General features: G+C 31.3%; 1 protein-coding gene across 1 annotated transcript in view; it reads right to left on the reverse strand.

The window, feature by feature from the left end:
- bma (SCY1-like protein bma) overlaps positions 1-26,260 on the reverse strand; it is a 405,563-nt gene that overhangs the window by 24,011 nt on the left and 355,292 nt on the right. The window contains exon 15 of the mRNA XM_072524851.1: positions 2,892-2,909. Within this exon, the coding sequence (XP_072380952.1) occupies positions 2,892-2,909 (18 nt within the window). The remainder of the gene's footprint in view (positions 1-2,891; positions 2,910-26,260) is intronic.

The following is a 26,260-nucleotide window of genomic DNA, read 5'->3' on the forward strand; positions in this document are numbered from 1 at the left end:
AGATATTAAAAAAAGTATTATTATTATTAGAAAAAAAATAAAAGTATAGATAATAAAAAACAGCGATTTTGTTGTTAATTTTGCAATTACTTTTTTGTTTGTCATCCGATTTTAAGTTAGCATATCAAATTTTGTGTACCTTTTAGAAAAAGTTGTCTGTTGACATCAAATCTCTAAGTAAACAAGTTTTTAAGATATTAGCAAAATAATGAGTTTGGTGTTTTGATTATTTATTTAAAAATAGTTCCACTAAAAAATTGGTGAATCCCTAGTCGAGAGTCTTTTTGTAATATCTTATACTACACATTTCAACTGTCAAATCCTCTATAGAGTTGTGTAAAGTAAAAACCTAACGTAATTGTCCTAACGGCCTCTTTTGTAAAACTCCGAATTTCTTTCCTAAATTGAGTCGGGAAATTTAAAAATATTAACCCACACGTGTATTCTAATTTGATGTAATAGCAATACCAACATACTTATAAATCATATAACTTTATTTTATTTGTACAATAATAACCTTCATTGTATATATTCAATATAAATGAATGAAATATGAATCCAAATACATGAATAGATGAGTGACTGTTGTGTTCCGTCCTCAACGTTAGTGTACGAGAGTAACTACCGTTTGACCTCTTGTTCAATCAATAACTTATATCCTTGCCTATAAACTCAAATTATACCGAATGTCCCGACGAAAATGATCCAAAGAAATTACCTTTAGACAAACGATTATATTAATACTTCACGTACATTATCACGATATACATTTTGGTCATCTGTTTTAACTAAACTAAAAATACGATGAATGTTTCTTTTACATTTAAAAGAGTTTTTAAATTTTAAAAAATTCATTTAAGTGGCTGGCATTGTTAAACTGTACAATAGTTCGGTTCTCTGGGTTTACTGTTTGTTTAATTAAAGCTGCTGTGGATGTTCTCTTATTCCTAGAATAGTTAACAAAATGTGTCTACAAAAGGTAGACACCTACTACTTGTCGAAAATAACGAATGTTACACCCTGATTGATATATATATATATATATATATATATATATATATATATATATATATATATATATATATATATATATGTATATATATATATATATATATATATATATATATATATATATATATATATATATTATAGGTGTGTGTGTAAAAGATTTACAAATTTCAGCAAGAGCTTTGCTACGGCTTTGATGAATTGAGACGACGAATATATAAAAATAAATGGCGAAAGCAACAAAATTCGTCCAATTTTTTGAAATTTGTAAATTTATACACATTTCGCACAGCTCAAACAGACAAAAAACGATAGTAATTTTTGTTTAAGGCTAAAAAATAGGTGGCGCTTTTTACAAAATTACACTAAAATGGTGAAAACTGCAGGACACATTCGCTGGCTTTCCGTATTTGAGTTTGTATCTTCCCGACTGTCTGAAGATGCGAGGTATACAGAAATAACGTTATAACAGTCTATCGATATCAATTCATGCACGGAAAGTTTGGCGAGTTGTGTTCCTTTCACCGTTTATTTTTATATGTTCGGCGTCCTAATATATGTATATATATATAATATATATATATATATATATATATATATATATATATATATATATATATATATATATATATATATATAACATTATATTTATTATATATTAGATTATATATATACATATATATATATATATATATATATATATATATATATATATATATATATATAATCTAATCTTATATACAGACAAAGATCACAATCAAATTTTCTCCTAGTGTCCCCTCATCATGAAATCCTCTCATTATAACATTGGTACGCAAAAAATTTATGGTGGGTATAATAAAATTAGCGAGATATCTAACAAAGATAACTCACATTATGTTTTAACTGAACAGACAAAAATCAAAATCATATCGGCGATACTCTAACGATTGAAACCAGAGTGTTTCCGATTGACTTTATTACTGTTTGTATAATTTTGGAATAAATTTTTTATTTTATTTCATTTTTAAATAACTAATTCTATACTCACACTTTTAAAATAAATAAACAAAAATAGTGTTTCAAAGATATTATTTAAAAAATGCCAAATCATATTTTTTTTAATTAACAGACGTAATTTTCTGTCCATTTTATTTTTTTGCGCTATATGCTAACATGAGTACTCAAGTTGAATTACAAGTACACTTTTAGAAACAACAATGACCCTTGGCTATGTCTACAGAGCAATATCCCATTAGAATATCCACGAGGCTAAAGCGACGATGCCATTTTTCCGAAGCTTTTTTCTTGTAGCATCTTAATACAGTTTACAATTTTTATTGGGAATAAGCCACAACTTGACCTAAAAATAAACCACAATTTTACTTTAAAATTAATCTATTTTGACGTTACGATTTCTATTTCAAAACTCGATTTTTAATACAAAGCATAAATAAATTTTTGTATTAGTGTTTTGCATTTATTTATATTAGTTTAAGTCAAATTGTGACTTATTCTTAATAAGAAATAGTAATTTGCCATTTAAACTAATTCGCCCAAATTTAGCACATTAGCACAGTGTCTTAGCACATTTTTAAAATACTAAAAGGACGACAGGTCAAATATAAACAATAAGTTTGGCAACAATGTTGAACTTCTCATCTCGACCTAATTCCACTATTTAATTTTCGATAACTGTTTAACTCTTTTAAACCAAAAATAGTAAAAACCTAATAAAATATTAATTGTACATGATGTAGTAAAATATATATCATGTTAATGTCATTACATACTCTCTTTACAAAGAGTAGCATTAGAGATTTCGATTAAGGTAATTTCTCTGCTTGACTTTCTTTAGGGACATCCTGTAGATCTATATGGTGATGATGATGACATATACTCACTATCATGCTCCGTGCAAGCTGAACAAAGACAGAGCAAAATCAACACAAACGGCAACAATATGACCCAAGCGGGGACGGACTGGACCGGTCGGTCGATTTTCCTCGAACAGAGCCAATTTCGTCAAACCCGTTTTTATTTATTTGAAAACTCAATTTTAATTAAAATTCATGTCCAAATACATAGCATTTTCAAATTTGTTGGATTTTATTTAAATAAATATGGAGAAAATCTACATATTTGTTTAAATATTAATATCCTCGTTATCTGACCTGAGAATAGATAAAACAAACTAATCCTAATTTTTTTGCCAATTTCCACAATTTTGTTTTACTAACTGACGGTAGTTATATTGATTTAAAAGTCAGTTTTTACAAAAAAATATTGTTGTTATATATGATTAGAAATATAACAAATTTAATTTAATTTATTTAGTTCCTGTTGTTTTTGACTGATATGACAAAATATTAAATGGTTTTATCGTCATAAAAGTCGACATAAGAATCGAAATTGTTTTATGGTAAAAAACACACATATAAAATTTTATATAATACAATCTTAAAACAGTTCCAGCGTGGATTTTAGCTTTTGGTTTTTAAGTTTATTAAAATATTCCAGTTGAAATAAATCAATTTTGAAAAAAGTTTTCATGAGTTTAAGTTTTGAAAACTTTAGCATATTTTTAAATTATTTTAATAATTTACAAAAAGAAATCTAAGAAAGTAATAAATATGGATTTAAAATTGTCCACACTATATTTTTTATTATTTTATTTCTAGTATCATTTCAATTTTACCCAAAAGAATGTTATGAACAACAAATATTTCCCATTAGATTTTATTGTGTACTTTTTCCATTATATTCGATTTGATATGAAAAGTTTGTCGAATTTGGTTCTGCGTGACGTGTCCATCAACCGGTCTAGACTGTACAAATGGACTAATGGAGAATAATGGACACAATGAAAACATCGTTAACAAAGTGATAAACAATGTGAGAGGTGTATTGTGATATATATGTGGCAACTGGCAACGTTCAACATGTATAACGAACTCGAGGGAATGTTTCATGACACGAAAAATAACATAGCAACCTCCGGTTTTGATAGCGCTAGAAAGTCTTTAAAAAGAGCTACATCTAGTACATATAATAATATGAAATAAACTAGGCAATATTTAAATAGTAAGTAGAAATATATTTTTCTGGTATGTCTAGAGTATATGTCGGTTTTGACAAAAAAGTTTAATTAAACAAAGAGTAAAAAATTTAATTAAAAAGATAATATCATTAAGACATCATTTTGAAATATTTCTGACAATTACCAATTTAATGTACAAAAAAGACTAATACATGAATATTAACATGTTAATAATAAAATAACAGCTGAAAAATATGATTTTCAGATTTATCATCTAAATGCATTTTCCTTAATTTAAATATATTTTTTGTTCAAAAAAACTAATAATTATCTCTGTTATTATTATTAGACAATAATGTATATTGCAACGTCGGCTATATAAGATAACATAAAATGTCTGTGCTATGTACACTATAGCAGTAAAAAAAATTTTATGCTGTTTAATTGTATCAATTTTTTTTCCTATTCCTGTCTTATATCCCATTGATCGACAACGCATTATCTACTTATTTTATTTCGCATCCTTTTTGTAAGATATGTACCTTAAATATTATTATTTATTATGTTATAAAACAAATAAAAATATTTACACTTTTTTATATTTATTCAAGTTAAAATACGAAACAAATATTAAATATAATTCATCATAACTTTTCGGCCGAAAGAAACACCTTAAGAAGAATCCTACTTGGTACAGTTTGGGCAAAACGGCATCGTAAAGGCGATATAATTTCAATATGTATAAAAAATAGTTAATACCGAGAGACCTGTCAAGAATGAATAAAAACTAACGCCTCAAACAAACTTTATTAACACTGCCTGTTAAAAAAAGGAGTACGGACCGACATTAATGTGTGTAGTTTAAAAATTGGCAATGATTGGAAGTAGATAAGCATTTCCAGCCAATCAGATCGTGAAAGGTTAAGCTTCAACTACGGTTATTGATGAGTAATAACTTATATTTTTTATATTGTTACCCTAACTTTTTTAAAACATCTTGTTTTACCATAGTTTCAACTTTCTTCTTAGATTTCTAGTACTTGATTACTGGACTCGATGCAAGTATTATCATTTGTTGGTTAAAGCTGTAAACCATTCATTGTAACTGGTGAGCAAGTATTTCTTTTCATTGTGACGGTTACGTGCTTGGATGTGGTTTTTTTCCGTTTGTTCAAAGTTCGAGTCTATTAAGACACTTCTGCAAATTTTTCGTAGCAGAATTTGCATTTTGATGTGATGCTAATATTATAGTATCATCCGCGAATGTACCTACTGTCATTGAGTGTGTTTTTGGGAAATACATGGTGTATAGTAGGTAAAGCATAGGTCCAGGAACACTGCCTTGGGTTACACCTAATTCAACAAGGTACGAGTCAGTGTATTCCTCTTGGTGTATAACTAGAACGTATTTGTTGGTTAGCTAAGATTATAGCACTCCATATAATCTATGCGGTAGATGCTTTAGGATGTTATAGAGTAGGCCGGTGTACCAGACCTTAGCAAATGCCGAACTTATATCCAGAAAATCTGCTGAAGACTATCGTTTATTTTCTAGATCGTAGATTTGTTTTACAATTCAGTGAACCTATTGAATAGTGCTATGCTCGCGACGGAAACCAAACTGGTAATCGGATAAGATTTTTGTGTTTTAGGGTGGGTTAAAGTCTTTTTAATACCAATTTTGTCTAATATTTTGGATAGAATTAGTAATAGACTGATTGGCCTAATTAATGTATTTTTTTTAGGTTTATTACCTGGCTTCGACCCCAAAATGACTTTCGCTATTTTTATTAACTAAGTCTTAAAGTAGCATCAAATACCTACAGGAAACAACGCATACTCTTACTGGGTAACTTTTGTATGACTTCCGCCGTTATAAGATTTCCGCCAGAAAATTTTTTCAGGCCAATTCTTTCCATACTGTTTTCATTTTAATTCTCTGTGTGTAAATTTCTCTATTATTAACTCTATTTGGACCCGCTCGTCTAAGATCCTCCATATATCTTGCGTTTCTGTGGAGCTTAATACAAAATTATATGGTTGGAATACTTTTGCTAAATACTCACTGAATGCCTTTGCTTTTTCAGCACTATTTTGTGTCCATTGTCCAGCGATGTTTATGACTGGTGATATTGACTTTATAGGATTCTTCAGGTATCTTGTGGCTTTTCAGAGTGAGCATTCCTTGTTAATTGATGAAGACAATTATTCGAAGCGGTTTTGTATATTTTAATTGGTAAGCATTTGTATAAATTTTTGTAATTCACTTGCGGCTTTATTAAATTTGTTCTTATTATTCTGGGTTCTCTTTTATTGCCTTTTTTTCCAGCTATTTTTTGTTTTACTATGACTGGGCAATGTTCTTTGTGAGTTGCTGGAATACGTTGTGGCGTAGCCAATAGGCACATTTTTGTACATTCTGTGTGAATTCTCTTAGAGCATTCTTTACCTCAGTTGGTGTTTTTAAAGATACCTGTAGGTTTGTTACTGTGCTAATTCTTTTCTGAAGTTGTTTGATATGTAGAACTCTAGAAGGTCTGGCATTTTATTAGAGTACGTTGATCATTTTATAGATTCTCCGGTTAATTTTATGTTGTTGTTAGTCGCCAGCCCCAGATTGTATTTTTTATATTATAGTCAGCCTGTTACTAATCTATTAGCTAGTGTTTGGAGAAAATGTTTATATTGTTATTCTTGTTATTAAATTTAGGTGGACGATACAGTTCTAATTAGTTAATTTTTCCTGTCTTATCATCTACTACGATCCTTGTAGCCTTGATGTGATCTTTTTGATATCTATATAGTTCACAAGGCTTTATGTCGTTTTTCACGATGACAGCAGTTTCACCATGGACATTTCCATCTGGATGGTACGTAAAGTAGCTACTATATTTTGTTAGTTTAAAAAATTATATCTTGATAAAGTATGGCGGCAAAAATGGGCAACAATTTAGCAGTTAGTTTTATCTTTATCAAGATCTAATTTTGAATGTTCTACTTGTTTCTTAAAATAAAATAAATTTAAAAGGACTTTTTTGGAAATGGTTTGTATTAGCAATAGTGATAATAATTTAAACAAAAGATCAAAAATTCAAAATTTAAGCAAAATTTATAATTATATTCTTTCTTTATGATTTATATATAAAACTTGTAAAAGTCATATTTAATTCTCCATATATCTGTTACATTCTTTCAGACATCTGTCAAAGGTGAATAAATCTTCTTCTTTTTGTTACTAAACAAAAAAGAATGTTTAATCGAAATTTTACTTTTGGCAATATAATTGTCAAAAATAAAAATTTTATGTTGGCATTTATGACATTGAGGCTATTTGTAATTGGTTGCTATTTGAACTTATTTATAAATTCAATTATTTTTGTATTAAAAAAAAATGTTTTCAAAATTATAAAAATTTTCGGAGAAACATTTATTGGATTAAAACATTTTTATATTAAATATTTTAAAGATGTATTAGCAGTAATTTTTACTTACTAAACTAATTTTTATTTGGTAAGTTAACAAAAATTGTTTTTTCTTTTTAGTTTAACCTTGTAAGTATTTTGTATTTTTTAGCTCTTGATAATAATTGTAAACACAATTGAAAGCTCGAGAATAAAAAAATAGTTAACCAATAGCCCTTTTATTGATTCCAACCCATCCAAAACAGTTATATATTTGTTCCAAACGAGTCACAAGTACTTCTTTTTTCTTATATATATATATATATATATATATATATATATATATATATATCATTTTCGTACAAAGGGTAATTCACAGTGGTTGGCTGGTAAATGGCCATTATAACCATTTTCATTTAAAGAATCTTAAATACACTGACTACATGTGCCTAACCACATTATTATGATGCTTTGTGTTACTCAAATAATCCCATAACAGTGAGCTATTTATTGGTGCAGTGGCAACTTCATTTACAAAATTGCCACTAGCTTTCATTAACCTAATGAAGAATTAACAACCCCCAGAGGACTAAGTTTTGTTCTCCGCTTATTTAATAGCATTACAATTAAACAGTTCCTATACTGTCATAAAGGTCATTATATAAAATATCACAGTGAAAAATTATTATTAATCTGGTGAGATTATAAATTGATAATTAAAACACAGGTGCGGAGAGGATTTATATCTATAATTTTTTTAATGGAGAACTTACAAAGATAAATTATGAATACCAAATTATAGTTAAGTAGAATTAACGGTAATATTTCTGTAAATAGCATCGTTAAAAAAAGAATTATTTATTATTAAAAAAATTTATAAGTTTATAATTTGGTGCTTATTCTTGGTGTTATAAAAATAGATGACTAATGAGGTCTATTACAGATATAAGCATTATTGTACATTATATACCTATACTTACATACCATATTTTTCATTCAGAAATACCTCAAAATGTTCACTACATAAAAAATATAAAAATGTTTAAGACAATTCTTCAACAAAAGACACGCATATTAAAACCTTTCCTCAGATGACTGTAAGCAGCTCCAAAACTGTACAAATTATTTAAAAATATAAATTCTTACTATTTAAATACTTTCCTAACAAATCTCTTCTTTATTTATAAAACAGTTGTAACTCTTTTAAAATAAGTCTCTAAAACATTCTGCAATTTTAAATTTAGTTTCTTGAATGAAATAAATCTTTCTATTTATGTTTGCATGGCGTTGCCGATCCCATTTATTTTATTTACATAAGTAAATTGAGATTTAAACCCCACATCAAAGGCGATAAGTCTAAATCTAAATTGTAGCTGTGGTTTTTGAACACTCCAAGCAGCGAGCAGATAAAATATGTCGAGTCATAGTCGTATAATTTGTTAACAGGTATTTTATCTGATAATGTTCTGCAATCGGTTTATGATTTACAAAAAATTAACTAAAAAATAAAAAACGGTTAACTTTTACTATCAAAATTTCTGACAAAATTCTGCTAATATGAATATCTTAATATCATTTAGAGATAATTATTATTAGTCCGGTCGTTAGTGATAAAAACCTTAAAAAGGGTGCAAAATAGTTTACCACTACTACCCCCGGGCTAACCCCTAAACCTTCCTCATAGGGAGAAAATGAAATGTTTTTTAGCAACTTTGAACCGAAGTGTGAACCGCAAAAAGGGCACCGGCTCTTTTAAATGTTAGACGTTCGAAATCAATTTTTTAAATAAAAACCAGTACCGATTTATGTGCAAATAATTTAATTTTTATAAAATTTGGTATGTCATATTGGATTCACTATTTTAAATTTTTTAAATTTGACATTAGCAAGGTCAAAAACTTGCAGTGCTTACCTATTTATGTCAAAATAATCCGAATTACATGAAATTTGGTCTACCATATTCAATCGGCTATTTTGATTTTTTTAATTTTGACATCAAATTCGTAATCAGCAAAGTTGATACCTTACAGTACACATTTATATCCAAATTGATACACATTTAGACTTTTGGCCACGTTTTCAGCAATTCGTCCCACTGTTCGCTGCTAGAATTGTAACCCGCCAAAAGTACTCGAGCGGAGCGCATTGTTACCCGTTTTCGAAGGTTTGTTCAAAAACCCAAAAAGAAAAGTTAGTTCCACCCCGTCAATATGGGTAGCCCTGTATATTTAAAAATATTTTTAGAGTATGCTCCTATCTGTATTCCAACTTTTACCTAAATAATTTTCTTCGTATCTCTTACGACAAATGAGCAATTGAACTTCCTCGCACTAATGCCGCACCCTGTATGTTTTTGAGAAAAATGAGAAATCGTTATATTTGGCATTATACTTAAAATAAAACTTTTAAAATTCCTTTTTTTAGATTGCACAAGTATGTTTAAAAATTACACTTTATCTACAATGCCGTCTTTGTATCCCGTGACGTGAGGTAATCATGTGCATGTTTAAATTCAGTGTTTTTGGGGCACATTTCAAACGCTTCATATTTGTAGCCAAAACTTAATATCGAAATTTTATGTTATCATGTTTCATTTTATAAATTTGAAGATTAAGCTTTAGGATTAGGTGTTCGGTCAATGGAAGTAACATGAGAATGAATGAAATTTAACAGCTCTATGGAATAAATAAATAAAAATTGCACATATCAGCTGCTTTTTGAAGTTATACTTTCATACGCGTGTTCGACGTTGGAAATTTGTACGGAAGTGAATCGGCAAAATCATTACATATGTAAGATATAGGTAACAGAGAGACAGAAGATATATTTTCTCTCTCTTTCTCTCTCGAGAATGTATGACCGAGAACTGTCAATTTTAAAATACATTACTCTTATGTAATTATCAACTTTTTGCGTGTTTTGTTTACATGGTGGTATATGTGAGTTCGAATCCCAATACGAATTTTCTTTTTTATTTTTGAAATATTTAAAAACCCAATGTTAATCTTATTAAATATGAAGGGCCACGGGAAAGAACGATCAGACTCCATTTTTGGTCGGAATTTAGATATTGGCGCCATATTTTAGCTTATCTTGGAAAGAACCCAAACATGGTTTCATTTGTACAATAACGATCACCGTACAGAAGATATTAAAGGGGAAAGATATAAGCCAACGGAAAAGAACGATCAGGTTCCTCGCGCTGACGGCTAATAACGATCAGATTCCGACGACCTTGTAACTAAACGTAGATTGTCGTTTGCATCTTAGCGTCAGTTTTATTCTGTTATCGCTAAGAGTTATTAGTTTGTTTTTGCGAAAATTCATAATGTCAAGTGATCTTAGTGATAGTGATATATCTAATGAAAATAATCAGCCAGGAGATGTCAAAAAGCGGAGAAAAACCGGCAAAATGAGATGTAATGAAAAAATTACGTGTCACCACTCACGAGGTCGGGGAAGACTGGAAGACTGTAAGTGTATTCGTTACAACTGTTTTCAAGTCATCCCTTTGAATGAAAGACAACGATTAATTTCTCATTTTAATGAGTTAGGGGACTACAATGTTCAAAACAAATATTTAACAGGTCTTGTCACGGTTATACCTGTTGGTAGACGGAGAAGCCAAAACCCTGAAGCTGAAGCAAATTTTAATCAATCTTCCTATAGCTATAGAGTTCGGGTAAATGTGAGTGGCTCGTTACAAGATACTGTTGTTTGCTATAAAGCGTTTTTATCTTTACACGGCATTACTAATCGCCGTGTTCAAACCATAAAGAAAAATTAACTTTAATTTGGCGATGCTAAAGAAGATGGACGAGGCGGTCATAAAAACAGACATAATAAGTTGACCGATGAAACAAGAACAATGGTAATGAGCTTTATACAGTCCCTGAAAGGTAGGAAATCTCATTATTCTTTGCATGATACTAGTAAAATATATTTACCTGCAGAACTTAATACAGCCAAACTTCATCGAATGTTTAATGAATCACACAATAATAATAAAATAGGCTACACTACATTTCGTGAGATATTTGTGGGTGATTTCAACATATAATTCGGCTACCCACGTAAAGATACATGTAGCTCTTGCGACACTTTCAAAGCTAACATTGCCATTACGACGGATAAAATTGCTAACTGCACTGATGCAGAAAACAAAACATCATTGACAACAACACTGCAGACACTAATGCGTGAAAAGACAATCCATTTACGGAAAAGCGAAAAGTTTTACACCATGAAAAAAATATATAGAAAAAAATCACAAAAAAACGAAACATTGGAAGCCATAACGATGGATTACCAAAAAAACCTCCCCACTCCCAACATATCAACATCTGATGTTTACTATCGCCGACAACTCAACTTTATCATCATCATTCAACCTTCGCTTATCCACTGCTGGACATAGATCTTCCTCATAATTTTCCATCTATTTCGATCTTGTGCCTCTTGCATCCAATTCCTATGACAACGTTTTAGATCGTCAGTCCAACGTGTTGGTGGACGACCTCTGCTTCGGTAGGCATCATCTCTTGGTCTCCATTCCAGTATCCGTTTTGTCCATCTATTATCTGTTGTCCATCTATTATCTGTATCAAACTCTGAGTTTCCACTCAACTTCATATCATTTAATATTCATGTACTGTCAGATGCAACTTCAGTGTTTTATACGTACGACGAAAGTGTTGCCCGAAAGGATGCCGATGATGTTTGTTCGATGTTGGAACATTTTATTTTGCATATTTTGGACTCAAACATACGCCATCTGATAACTTTTGTGATTCGTGCGGCGGACAAAACAAAAATTTTACCGTAATTCGCTTTCTCCACTATGTAGTGCACAAGCTTAATCGATTCGACCTAGTGAAAGTAATATTTCCTATTCGTGGACATTCTTACCTAGAATGTGATAAGGACATGAGTTTGGTGAATTCCAAATCGTATACGGAAATACCGGACGACTGGAGAGATGTATTAAAGAATAGTCGAATTAAACCATCACCATTCAAGGTAATAAACTGTGCAGATGAAGTTAAAAATTGAAACCTGTTCCACTAAAGAAGCTATATAATGAACCTCTGCCTATTAAGACTGCTAAGTTGCACGATTTATTGCACCTAACCCAATTCCTGACAAACTCTGAAGCGCATTCCTTTTACCAAGGACTAGTTTCCGATGCCGGTACGAATGAAGGTAGTGATGTGGAATTTGCCGACGATCCACCAATCGACATTTAACGCGCAAAATAGATCAGAGTCCAGTTCCTTAATTAAAAATTTGAAGATTTCAAGTACCTATATAATTAGCAAACTATTTTTTTTTATTTTTGTATTAAAAAGTCATATAGTAATAAACTGATAACTAAACATTTTGTATTTAATTTTTCTGAACCAAAATAAACGACTTGAAACTTTAAAATTCGATTTGTACAAAATGAACAAAATGTGAGTCTGATCGTTCTTTCCCGTGGTCCTTCATATATGTACAATACACAAAAATGCAAAATTTTAAAATAAAATGAAAATTTACAACATAATCCGAGTTGTTGGTTTTTTATTTTTATCTTCCAGAAACATTTTTTGGGAGTGAATCGGCAAAATCATTACATAATGTAAGATATAGGTAAGAGAGAGACAATAGATTTATTTTCTCTCTTCCTCTATCGAAAATTAAAATTGTTCCTTTTGTAAATATATTTAATATTTATTAACATTATTATTTTTTTCCGTTCTGTTCAGATTTGTCTTGAGCCTCGTTAGGCATGTTAAATTATAAATTTAAACTTGTAAATATCTCAAGAAAGTTCAAATGTGTACTTATATACACAACAAACAACAATTAAATTTTGTATCTGTCAATGTCAGACAAATTGACAGTTGTTTCACGAAACAATATTTTTATTTTATTAATATTATTATCATGGTAAATTAAACATATGCATAAGTAAGTTATGTAAATTGTCGTTTTTAAATACTTATGAATATTGCATTTTAATTTGTATTGTATTGTTATATTGAATTATGTTGCATTGTATTGTATTGTATTTTTATATTAATATCAAAATAAACAATGAATTTTACTGCAGAGTGTGTGTAAAAAAATTTTTTTGCATTCAACTCCTTTCATACATAGATGAAAATAAAAATTTTCAAAATATTGATTCAATCCTTTATTTACTATATTCCTATTACAGGTCAAATGTTGTTTATATACAACAAACGATGCACCATATACCTATATACCTAATTCTGTTTCTCTTTCTCCTCTCTCTTACCTATAGCATTACAAATGTAATGGTGCAGATTAACTCCCATATAAATTTGTAACGGCGAACACGTGTATCGAAGTAAAACTTATTGCCACAAAATTATCTCAGTCACATTTCTTGTTTATAATATTTTTTGTGTACGGCGTACAAATTCTTGGTAAATCAATGTTCCCCCACCATACAAGGCGGGTTTTTTAGGGGAAGCCGGTGGTAGGAGTAACAAACTTTTTGCATCTTTTTTGACGACCCAAAATTAACATTCCAAGCAAAATTTTGCTTGTTCGTCTTATTTTTAGAGATCGAAGCTCTGACAACCGGACTAGAATAATAAATAAAATAATAAATTGTTCGAAACTTCATATTAAATAGTAAACTTTACACAAATCTTCTTTATGTCTTGTGGCAAACAATAACATCAATACAACTAAGCGTTGTTGAGTTGTAACTTATAAAATTAAATCGTTTATTCTCTGTAAATTCATAAAACAAATTAGAACACCACGTTTTGTACATTGCTCGAAACAACATTCTACCAGCGCTCGTCTGGCACAAGCATGTCGGAAATGGATATAAACTGTGTCCATATGCGATAAAATTGCAGTATGTTTTAATTAGTGTTAGAGGTTATTATAGACTGGATTCATTCCTCGAGCATGAACCTCATTTCTGAGTGCATGACCCCACAGTCGGAATAGTTCAGTATCTGGTCATTAAAATTTCAGCTATAACACAAACATTAATAAGAAAAATAAGTTTTGTAAGGATAGTTTGTTTGGTATTTGGAATATTTTTTATTAAGTTTTTTTCTATAATTTATATTAAGTAAAAATATTACTCAATAGAATCATATTAGTTCTATTTATTGTAAGGTAGTTTTACTGTAATGTGCAAAATTATGATCTAAATATGTAAACAGCGTTGCGGTATTTGCCTGATCATTGTTCTGGTAAATTTTTTTATCATTTTTGCTTTTATCTTCCGCTGATCGACTTGTAGAAGTTTAAGGTGGAGTTTTGCGTAAATTTTTTAATATTTATGTTTAGCCTTCTCAACTCCTTTTGTGGTGATTGTTCTCTATAGTACTATTGTACCACAAAAACCATTGTTTTTTACGAACAGAATCGTTGCATTCTTTGCCCCATTTTAACTACTTTTATCAGAAGATTCTTATGTTTTATAATTGTACAACTGCTGCGTCCCCTGTTCTGTTTTGGCTTTTTTTATCGCTAGATTTAATACAAAGTTTTTCTTATCTCGGTCACCAGCTTATTACTTTTCAGTTTATTCAAACACTTACAGTGTTTTGCTATTTTGCTGTTTTTCTGCTAGTGCTAGATTAGTTTGAATTTTAGTTTGATCGATCTTGCAGCATTTGCGACTTTTTACTCAAAAGTAAAATGCTATATATTTTAGTGTCATATTATCGTAATAACAGCAAAATATCCGTTGAACCATAAATATATATGACATCTGAAATATCTTATCTATCTAAACCCTTAAATATAATATGAATAATTTTTTAAATTCTAATTTTATCTCCAGTATTTGCTGACGGCATTTTATTAAAGTTAAAAATTGAATATTAAAATAATGAAGAATTTGTATACTACTTGAGTGTAAAAGTCGTAATTATATTATGAATGGGTTTATATTGAATTCGGCAGAAAATCCACTGTTTTGATGCTAAATATATTGATTTTAAAATTTGAAGGCACACTTTTTGGACAAATTATTGTTGTTCTTTAGTATATAAAACCGGAGAAAAAATAGTGATGCCATCCGGAACGAGGGTAATCGTGTCTTTTTTGCGAAATAATAGTGATATTGGAGTGAAAAAAGGTCACAACTTAGAATCGCTGTAAAATCTGTTCAAAAGCACCTACAAACCTTTTTAAAAAACAAATAAAAAAGTCTTTTTTTATACTTTTAAAATAATTATTTTGTTTTTTCTTTTTTCCCAATCTACTTCAAGATGAGTTTTAGGTATGTAATGCCTTATTTATTCCAGAAATGGTTTGCACGAGCTTTATAGATTTTGGTGAGAAGGGTCTTTTGATACGGTCGATATTATGGTGGTTTTTACATTTTTGTCAGATGTTCAGGTTTTCTGAAAAATAATGGATCATTCTGTATTTGCCTTTTGAAGTCCTTAAGAAATACTGATTATTTTTTAAGTAATGTTTCCTATACCTAAATGCCATAAATTGGGAGTTATTTCTATATTTACATTATCTTTACTCAAGTTAGAATAATATATTATATTGTAAAATGTCAAATATGTTACCTTCAATCATCGAGTTAGGAGAAGCGATGAGCATATTAACGTATGTACTAAAAACGGCGTAGGTAGGCGTGGCTAACTGTGATATCAATATGGCGGTGGGATCATGGCCGGACTCAATAATATTAAAACTACTATAAAAATATGACTAGTTATTCAGAAGATTTAATGATAATCTAAAAAAGTGCAATACATTTTTAATAAACTATGATTTATTTATCCCGCGGTAAACACTAAAAACACGATATATTATACATAAAGATAAATTAATACAGTCAAATACTATTAATTTATTCTCTGAAGTACGGGCCATTACTTTGTTTACATATTTGTATACTAACCTGTAGAACGTTATTCCTGAAGATTTTTTATTAACATTGCTTCTGCCACTGCAACTACGTTGAGAACAAGAAACCATTATTATGCACTATCACATTATATTATTACAGTTTCTATAAAAGTACTATAAAACTAAAAATATTCGAAAAATAACAAACGTAAATAAACATATACGATCTGTCAAAAGTGGCAAAACAATATGACCGAAGTGAGGTCGTTTTTAGTCACGTGATGCCCTCTCCATAGATTCTAACTCGATGCCTTCAATTATGTTACCACTTCCATGGTAACATATTTGACACTAGGTAACATAAATGACAGAGTTAAAGATTCATCATCATCACTGGCTCGACAACCCTTTTTGGGTCTTGGCCTGTTCCAGGATTCTTCTCCATTCTCCAGTTTTTAATTTTTAAGGTTGTTATATCATTTTCTATTTGTTTTAAGTATCTCAGTTTCGGTCTTCCTCTTGTTCTTTTTCCTACTGGCATCTATTTGAATATTTTGTTTGGTATTTTGCCTTCTTCCATTCTTTCTACATGTCCTATCCAACGCAGCCGTCCTATTTTAATAAATGTTATAATATCCGGATCCTGGTATATTTTGTATAGTTCAAAGTTGTTTTTTCTTCGCCATATTCCGTTTTCTTTTGTGCCCTTATATATGTGTTGCAAGATTTTTCTTTCGAAGGTGGCTAACAACGTTTCCTCTCTTTTAGTGAGTGTCCATGTTTCTGAGCCATATGTGAGTACCGGTCTTATTAGGGTTTTATATATTTGGCATTTTGTTTTTCTTGCGGCGTTATCTGATCTTAGTTGCCTAATTAAGCCATGGTAACATTTATTTGCAATAAATATTCGCCCCTTCACTTCCTCCGTAACGTTATTTTCAGACGTGACTAGGGATCCCAAGTATATAAAGTTTTTTACCCCCTCTATGTTGTATTCTCCTATTGTTATATTTTGTGGCTGCCTTATTTCTGCGTTTTTACTTACCTCCATATATTTTGTTTTGGTCTGATTGATTTTAAGACCACTATTTTGTGCAGCTCGTTCTATTTGGTTGTATGCCTTTATCAATTCTCTTCTTGATCTTGCGATTATGTCAACATCATCTGGAAAATGCTAGTATTTTCACGCTTTTATTAATGATTGTTCCGCGTGTATTGACTGTTGTGTCCCTCAGTATTTTCTCGAGTGACATGTTGAACAAGATGCATGATAGGGCGTCTCCCTGGCGTAGTCCCTTTTTCACATCTATTGTTTCCGTTAATTCATTTTGTATCCGGATTCTACTTTCTACTTTTAGAGATTTTTTTATCAGTTCTATTAGTTGTGTTGGTATATTAAATTCTTTCATTGCTTTTATTAAGAATTCTCGGTTTATATTGTCATATGCGCTTTCAAAGTCTATGAAGAGATGATGTGTGCCGATGTTATATTCACTTATTTTTTCGAGGATCTGTCGCAGAACAAATATCTGGTCTATTGTTGACTTCTGTCTACAGAAGCCACGTTGGTATTTGCTAAATATTTTTTCAATGTGTGGTCTAAGTCTTTCATAAATGACGTTGACATTATTTTGTATGCTGCATTCAGCAGCGTGATTCCAAGGTAGTTTCCACATTCTAAGTGATTTCCTTTTTTATGTAATGGTACAATTAGAGTTAAAGATTTACCAAGAAAAAAATATTATGAAGTATTCTTAAGGTTTTTCTACAGATGGCTTTAAAAACAGCGGAGAAGCAAAGTCGCTACAGAGAAAGAGTAAATGCAGACCCAGAGCGGTCTGTGAATTTTTAAGAAAATTGCGGGAGCATGCAAAACGACGGAAAGAACGTAAGATTGATAAACCCATAAATGAGTTATCGAAGCGAGAACACAGACGTAAAGAAAATACTGGAAACAAACTTAACGAAAATATCGTGAAAATAAGAAAGTTGGTGGAAGAAGATTGGAAGCTGTTGTAAACAATACACCACCGAGTAGCAGATCCTGCGAATTACCAGTTTTACACATCAATGCATTTACAAGAGGCAGAAAGAAAGTAAGAAGAGATCAAGCAGCAGCTTATAGAAAAATAGCAAGGCTAAAAGAGGAATTAGAAGATGCATAAAAACGAATTAACCGACACAAGACTAAAGTTCGCCGTTTAAAAAAGAATTGGAAACACGTAGTACATCTCAGTCTCCTCTATCTAAACTCAATCGAAAACTTTAAGAGCAAGAAGTTTCTAAATCGGTGAAACAAAAATTGTTATTTCAAGACGTTCTTCTTGGAGAATTCAAAATGACTTACAAAAGAAGTCCTAATGAAAAATAAAAGCAAACACTCTTAAAGTTTGTAAAGGACCAAATTTAAAAAAATATAAATTTGTGACTTTAGTTGCTAAGAAAATGGGATTCAGATCCGATGCCACAAAAAAAGATGCTCAGAGACAACGGCTTAGTAAATAATGCTTAAAGGTAAAGAAGTTTTTTTGTCGAGATGATAATAGCCAACAAACGCCTGAAAAAAACAAACAATCACTTTTCGAGTGATTGTTTTGTGACTGCAACAAAAATTTTGTTGCAGTCAATTAATAGTCTTCATCAAAAATTTTGCAAGGAATTTAACATAAAATGTGCAAAAAGCAACTTTTTCAAATGGCGCCCTTTTTGGGTGGTGCAACCAAATTATCAAAACGTAACTCATGTTTATGTAAAAAACATGACAATTTACAAAAAAAAACTGAACACTTTAAAAAGTTTTTGGTGCGGTGGAATTAGAAGGACTTTGTGAAACTGTCAAATGCCATGTGAGTTCGTTATTATGTATGATTAATAAATGTCCAGTTTGTAAGGATAAAAAAGTGCTTAGCCAGTATGTATACTCATTTAAGTAAGTTACATGGTTTGCTTGGAAATCTTTTTCTAAATTTCTGGAAATCTACAATTTTTAAAGACAGTGAAAGTTAAAAAAGAGGAAAGCTTATTCGATTTAATTGAAGGTTTTAACAAAAAATTTAACTATCAATTCTGTTCACACGTATTTCAAATCAGGCATCAATTTAACCGGTCCAAATAATGCAAATCAGAATTATCTTACGATGAAGTTGCCATCCACATTGATTCTTCAGAAAATTACTTATGTAAAATGGGTAAAGAAATTCATGCTATGCATTTTGGTTTGCAGAATGGTCATGAGAGTAAAACGGCTCGAGAAAAGATCTAATTTAAACACAATTGATATTAAGAAACTCACTAATTCAGAAACCGAAATAAAAGTACGAGAACAACTAGGAAAGAAAATAAACGACATTAACGAGAACACGTCGGACATAATAGAAAGATGGGATAAATCGAGGGAAGCAATCCAAACAACATGCGCCACTCTATTAAAGCGTGACAGACGGAAGAAGAAAGAATGGATGTCTGATAAGATAATGGATATAATGGATAAAAGACGTAAATTCAAGAATAAAAATGCAAAAAAATACCAGCAGGTCCACAAAATTATAAGAACGAAAATTCGAGAAGCCAAAGAAAAATGGTTTTCCAACGAATGCAGGGAAATAGAACAATACGAACAAAAATACGACAGTTACAATATGCACAAAAAAATAAAATCAATGACAAACAAGAGGAAATTCAATAAGTCACCCAACAGCATAAAAGATGGCGATGGAAATCTTATCTCGGAGCCATCAACGATCTTAGAAACATGGAAATCATACATAGAAAAATTATTTGCATCTGCCAGGACTGATGATCACCTATATGGAAAAGGAGAAACAGGACCTTCAATCCTTAAATAGGAGATAAAAGATGCCATTGCAGCACCAAAAAACAATAAGTCAGCAGGTCCGGACAATGTACCCTGCGAAATATTAAAGATCCTATGTAAATCAGACAAACAGTTCCTTGACAATCTAGTTGAACTTTTTAACAACATATATAATAGCGGTAAAATCCCGGAGAACTGGCTGCAGTCAACATTTATTACAATCACGAAGAAACCAAATGCCCAGATCTGTGATGACTACCGGCTTATAAGCTTGATCAATCATGTCACTAAAGCGTTCACTAAGATCATTCATAGAAGAATATATGATAAATGTGAGTCAAATATTGATAGATCGCAGTTTGGCTTTCGGAAAGCACTTGAAACTAGAGAAGCAATTTTCGCTCTCCAGGTGCTTATACAACGGTGTAGAGACGTTGATAAGGACGTGTATTTGTGCTTTGTGGATTTTAGAAAAGCATTTGACAATGTCAATCATGAACAATTGATAGATATTCTGCGAAAGACAGGTATTGACGACAAGGACATTCGAATTGTGGCAAACCTATACTGGGGTCAAACAGCAAGAGCAAAAATTGGCAACGAACTCACTGAAAGTGTACAGATCAAAAGAGGTGTCCGTCAGGGGTGTATATTATCCCCACTCCTATTCAATATTTATTCCGAAGAAATATTTAACAAATGTATGGAAAATGCAAATGAGGGTATAAAAATAAACGGCGAGTTAACGAACAATATAAGATATGCCGACGACACGGTGATCCTTACCAGTACCATAGACGAATTACAGCAGGTAATGGAAAGAGTTTATTCAGTTAGTGAGGAATACGGCCTGAGCCTCAACTTCAAGAAGACAAAGTGGATGCTGATAAGTAGGAAGCAACAGCCTGCTCGACAGTTACGGATAAGTAACATATTAATTGACCATGTAGAATCTAATGTGTACCTTGGCACCAACGTAAATGCAAAATGGGAACAGGCCACAGGAATTCAGGCGAGAATAGAACGAGCTAGAGCAGCATTTAGCAATATGAAAAAGCTCCTAATAAGCAGGGATTTGTCTCTTCCCCTAAAACTACGTCTAGTTAAATGCTACATTTTTCCGATCTTACTGTATGGTATGGAGGCCTGGACGCTGTAGGAGACGCTCACGAGAAAACTAGAAGCATTCGAAATGTGGGTGTACCGACGCATTCTTCGTATATCCTGGACCGAACATGTCACCAACATAGAGGTAATCCAAATAATCGGAAAGGAGAAAGAAATCGTGAATACAATTAAACAAAGAAAGCTTGAATATCTAGGCCACATATTGAGACACGATAAATACCGTCTACTGCAATTGATTGTCCAGGGAAAAATAGACAGTAAGCGTGGGCCAGGCAGTAGAAAACACTCGTGGCTCTAAAATCTGAGGAAGTGGTTCGGGCTCACATCGGTCGAACTATTCAGAAGAGCCGCAAACAAAATCAGAATTGCCATGTTAATAGCCAACGTTCGCAACGGACAGGGCACTTGAAGAAGAAGAAGAATGCATTTTGGTGGCTCTCATTATCAAGCTACCTTGCACACAGTAGTCGTCTATCGGGAAAATGGAGAACACCAGTCTTACTGCACAGTGTAACCTTAGCCAGAAGGTTACACGAACTTTACTTTACTGCACAGTATCTGATTTGTGTGGGCTCTTTTGATGCCAATTTTATTAGAACTCAGAACAGAAATATTGATGTTGTTCATTATTGTTGTATTGTTATACAGTATGTTATATTGATGTTCTTTAGTAATGGACCAACCTCGCAATATAAAAACAAAGGCAATTTTTTTCTTTAATACTATGTTTCATAAACTTGGATTCAGGTGTGGTACTTGGAAAGCCATAAAAATGTTTTTTATTACTGAGGATGACATAACATCTATAGAACACGTAAAATCTTAATGAAAATGACAGGAATAATGAGAGTCCATCAAGTTTTGTCAGTTGGCCATAAACAAAATCTCTACATTCGAAAATACTTATGTTTTTGCAAAAAATTGCCGGTTTTGGATTTAATGTGTTTTAACTGCAAAGAAGTTTAACTGTTGGAGAAGTAAATCATATTCCGCTGTACGAAAAAAATACAGCTGAACTTTTTGACTTCGAAGATGATATTCCACTATTATCAATAAGAGACCTAACCAAGTGCCTGACCGTGGGCAAATTTGTTGTTTCCAGATTCACATGATGAAGGAACAAAACATAAAACCAAAAAACATTTCGTTGGTGTTATTTTTGAGGTCAATGATGACACTTCATATTTTATAAGCTGCTTAAGGAAAAAAGGAAATGAGTTTGTTTTTCCTAATATTGAAGACAAGAATGTTGTTACATTTAAAATTATTATTTGTGTTTTACCACAAGCTCATATTAGGCAAGGACGTTACAGTTTTGGGGAAACACTTCCGGAAACATACAGCTTTTTTAATGTTTTCACAAAATTTGTCATTTTTAATTGGGAACGTATTATTTGTTTTTAGAGATAAATAAACCATATATTTTAACGGTCGTCAACGTTGATCGTCTGTTTCTGTCGCTTAGATATTCTTCCAGAGCGGGTACTGATTCGTCTTTTTACATTTAATTTCGAACTTTCTATCATTATTTCTAATTCAGTTAGCTGTTCTGCTCGTGGCACCAGATAATTCAAAAGTGGAAAGTTTGTATTATCTTGTTGTACACTTCTTTTATGCTAATGCTTGTAAATAATCCAAGAATTTACAATAGAGTACATAACTAATCTATAAAACACTTTTCTCCACCATTTCGCAGATTTTCGGTCCATATTAAATGTGCTAACGTTTTGATCGGCGAGATCTACTTCTCCAATAAGATTGTTGTTAAAAATAATTGCTTCTAGATAAGTAAACTCAGCTGTTTCTCCAGTTCTCAGCTTTCTGTTGATAATTCCAGCAGTTGTACTCTGACAATTCGACATCAGCATCACTTCTTTCTTAACATTTTTTTATTTTCAAATTTGACTACGTTCACCCGATTGGCCATATAGGTTCCTAAACATGAAAAATGTAGGGTGTTTAGTAGGTTAAACGAAGTGAAAAACTTATCAAAGCATAGACACACATCTAGTGACCGTATGGTGTTGGCTAGAGTTTCTACAACTCGTTCTCCTAGAGTTCCAGTAGTTAGTGTGGATTTTTTTGCCGAGTAAATATTGAAATTGTATATATATATCCTGTGAAATAATCACTTTGTTGCCACATTTTTATATCTCTTTTTACTGGCTTCATAGGAAGATACTGCTTCAGGGCAGATTTTACTTTGAACTTGGTCATTGATTCGTCGATGGACTGATGGGAACTCTCAATCCTCGCCTTTACAAAAGTTTGTTTAAAATGATAAACCACTTCATCGATGTAGTATGTTTTTGATGTATTACCATGTCTTTCAGGATTATTGTAGTAGTACTTAAATAGCAGGAATAAACAGCGATCTCTTAAAATAGCTTTTCGAAAGTGATTCGTTTTGTGACCAGCAGTGTGAAATAAATGGTACATTATTGTAACACAAAATCATAATACAATCTGTCATCATTTCGTACATATTTGTTTTGTTTTTTCATTTTTTTGGAAGGGCTACTATTCTTTGGTTTATACAGGAAGAAAAATGCATAAATAAACTACGCGGAAAACGGTTTAGAAAAATGTCAACAGGACGAAAACCTTTAACAATATTTCGTATTGTTATCCAATTTCTCTGGGTATGAATTTCTTTTTTCGGACAAAAGTTTGTATTTGGTATATTCCATTGTGCAGCCAATTTATTCCTTTCAGACTCATCTTCAGATATTTCCGCGTTATCAGAACTATCTTTGTCGGAAGCAATTTGATATTTCTTAGGATTTATTTTCAAAAATATTTGAGAGGTTAGTAAGATGAGAGACCTCGTAAGTCTACAATTAAATAATACCAATGAGATAAATACGACTCGGTATAAAGTCCTAGTAAAGTATAGTAATAAGTAAGAAATGTCTAAAAATATGGATGCGTTCAAATATCATGGGCTTTGGGGACAAACAGATGCCAGCAGTTTTTTTTAAATCCGCTGGGACATATATATTCCCACAGTAATGAAAGGGTTAAGATATGCGCAGAAGTCGACAAAAAACGTGTAATGAATATCTTTAATAGTTTATATCCTAACTAAAATTACATTTAAAGATCTACTGTCCGTAAATTAGCAAAAAAGTTTAACGAAACTAGTTCAGTAAAAGATTTGTTAAAATCATGGCGTAGAAAACTGCATCAACTAAAAACAAATCTTTAGATGTTTATGTCCTCCTAGAAGATGATCCACACTTCAGTATTAAAAAAATATATAAGGTACTTGAAATTTCGCAAACATCTGAATGAAAATGATACGTGATTTTTATGAAATTTCATCTATACAAAATAAGATTAGTTTAGGATTTGTCCGATGATGATTTCAATAGACGTGAGTTTGCAGACATAATGATGGGAAAATGTTCTCATTTGTGAAACTAGATGGAAATCAAAACAATCTAAATTTTTTAAGTAATGTTGTGTTTTAAGATAAGACCACTTTTCTATTTAATATAAACGTAAATCGGCATAACTGTATATACTGGGCACGTAAGAATTCTCGTAAGATGAGTGCATACCACACACAGTATCCACAAAAACGTTATGTATAAACTGGAATAATAGGCAAAAAAATAATTAATCTACCTTTCATTAAGGAGAAATTTAAATAGTCCGGTGTATTTAGATTTATTACAATAAAGTATGACACGTGAGTTGACTGGGTTATTTAAAAATTCAAGCAAGCATACCAATTCGAAACTTTTATATAATAGCATCATCCCAAACGACAATATTTGGCTCCAAAAAGATGGTGCTTTACTTTACTATGGGCGTGTTTGCTTTTCTTATGGTAAAAATTTCTAAAGAAGGTGAGACAATAATGTGTTTCCCAGAAGATGAATTGGAAGACGTGGTTTTATTGAATTGCCCCCGCGATCACTCGACATTCAGGGTCAATATGTCAGGGATTAAAAGGTAAGTTTACCACAGAAATAAGTAAAATCGAGCAGAGAGGGATGTCGTAAAATGTATGGCATGGATTTAAAAATCGCCATGACTGGCTGTATTGAAGTAAACAGACAACATTTTGAGAAACTGCTGTAATAGCCTTTACCGGTTTTCTAAAATTTTTATTTTTCTAATACTCTAATATTGACATACTACTAACATGAATTTGTTTGCAGTTGCTGTAGGTTTTCTGCGCTATGATTTGGATAAATCTTTTACTGCACCAGTTACGTTAAATTTGTTACTAATTTATTGTCAGTAGACCATTATAAGGATACGCATTATTAAATAATATTCAAATTAAATAATTTTATTTATCTTAATGAATTCCTTTAACTTCGGCGAAGATAATGTAAATGTAGCAATAACTTTGAAATTATGGCATTTAGGTACAGAAAAGATTTCATATAATATTAAGTATACAGGCTGATCCATTTGAAATAAGAAAGTTTATTTGATTTTTAGAAAGACGGAAGATCTTTGAAGAAGTTGGAAGAACAGTGTAATTTCCACGATAATATCGGCTGCATCACAAGACCCTTATACACCAATACCTATGAAAATCTTACAAGCTGTTTCTGAGATAATAAAGGCGCCCTATATTTAAAACTCACCCTTTAGAGTGAGAATGAAAAGAAGACATTGTTTTCAAATTCACCCTGTAGACTGAGAATAAAGAGAAAACAAAAGCGTTATTTTAAAAGTTTTAAAAAATACTTTAATTTTCGTTTTTTTTTAAAGGTTTGTAGGTGCTTTTGAACATACTCTACTGTAAATTGCGACATTTTTAGTAAACTCCAAAATCACTAATATTTCACTCATTCATTTTTTGAAATTTCGCAAAAAGTGCTTACCCATTTTTCGGTTTTTCCTTCAGTTTTAAGTACTTAAGGACAAAATTGGTCCTAAGAGTATGCACTTCAATTTCAAAATCAATGTTTTTGGCATCAAAAAGTGGATATTTTCTGTGAACTTTGACTTATAAGAAATTACGTCAGAGTGTGAGATGTGGACGCTGACAAAACCAAAGCAAATAAAACTCAGATGTTT

The sequence above is a fragment of the Diabrotica undecimpunctata genome, chromosome 1, assembly GCF_040954645.1.
Source record: "Diabrotica undecimpunctata isolate CICGRU chromosome 1, icDiaUnde3, whole genome shotgun sequence".
Classification (NCBI taxonomy): Eukaryota; Metazoa; Arthropoda; class Insecta; order Coleoptera; family Chrysomelidae; genus Diabrotica; species Diabrotica undecimpunctata.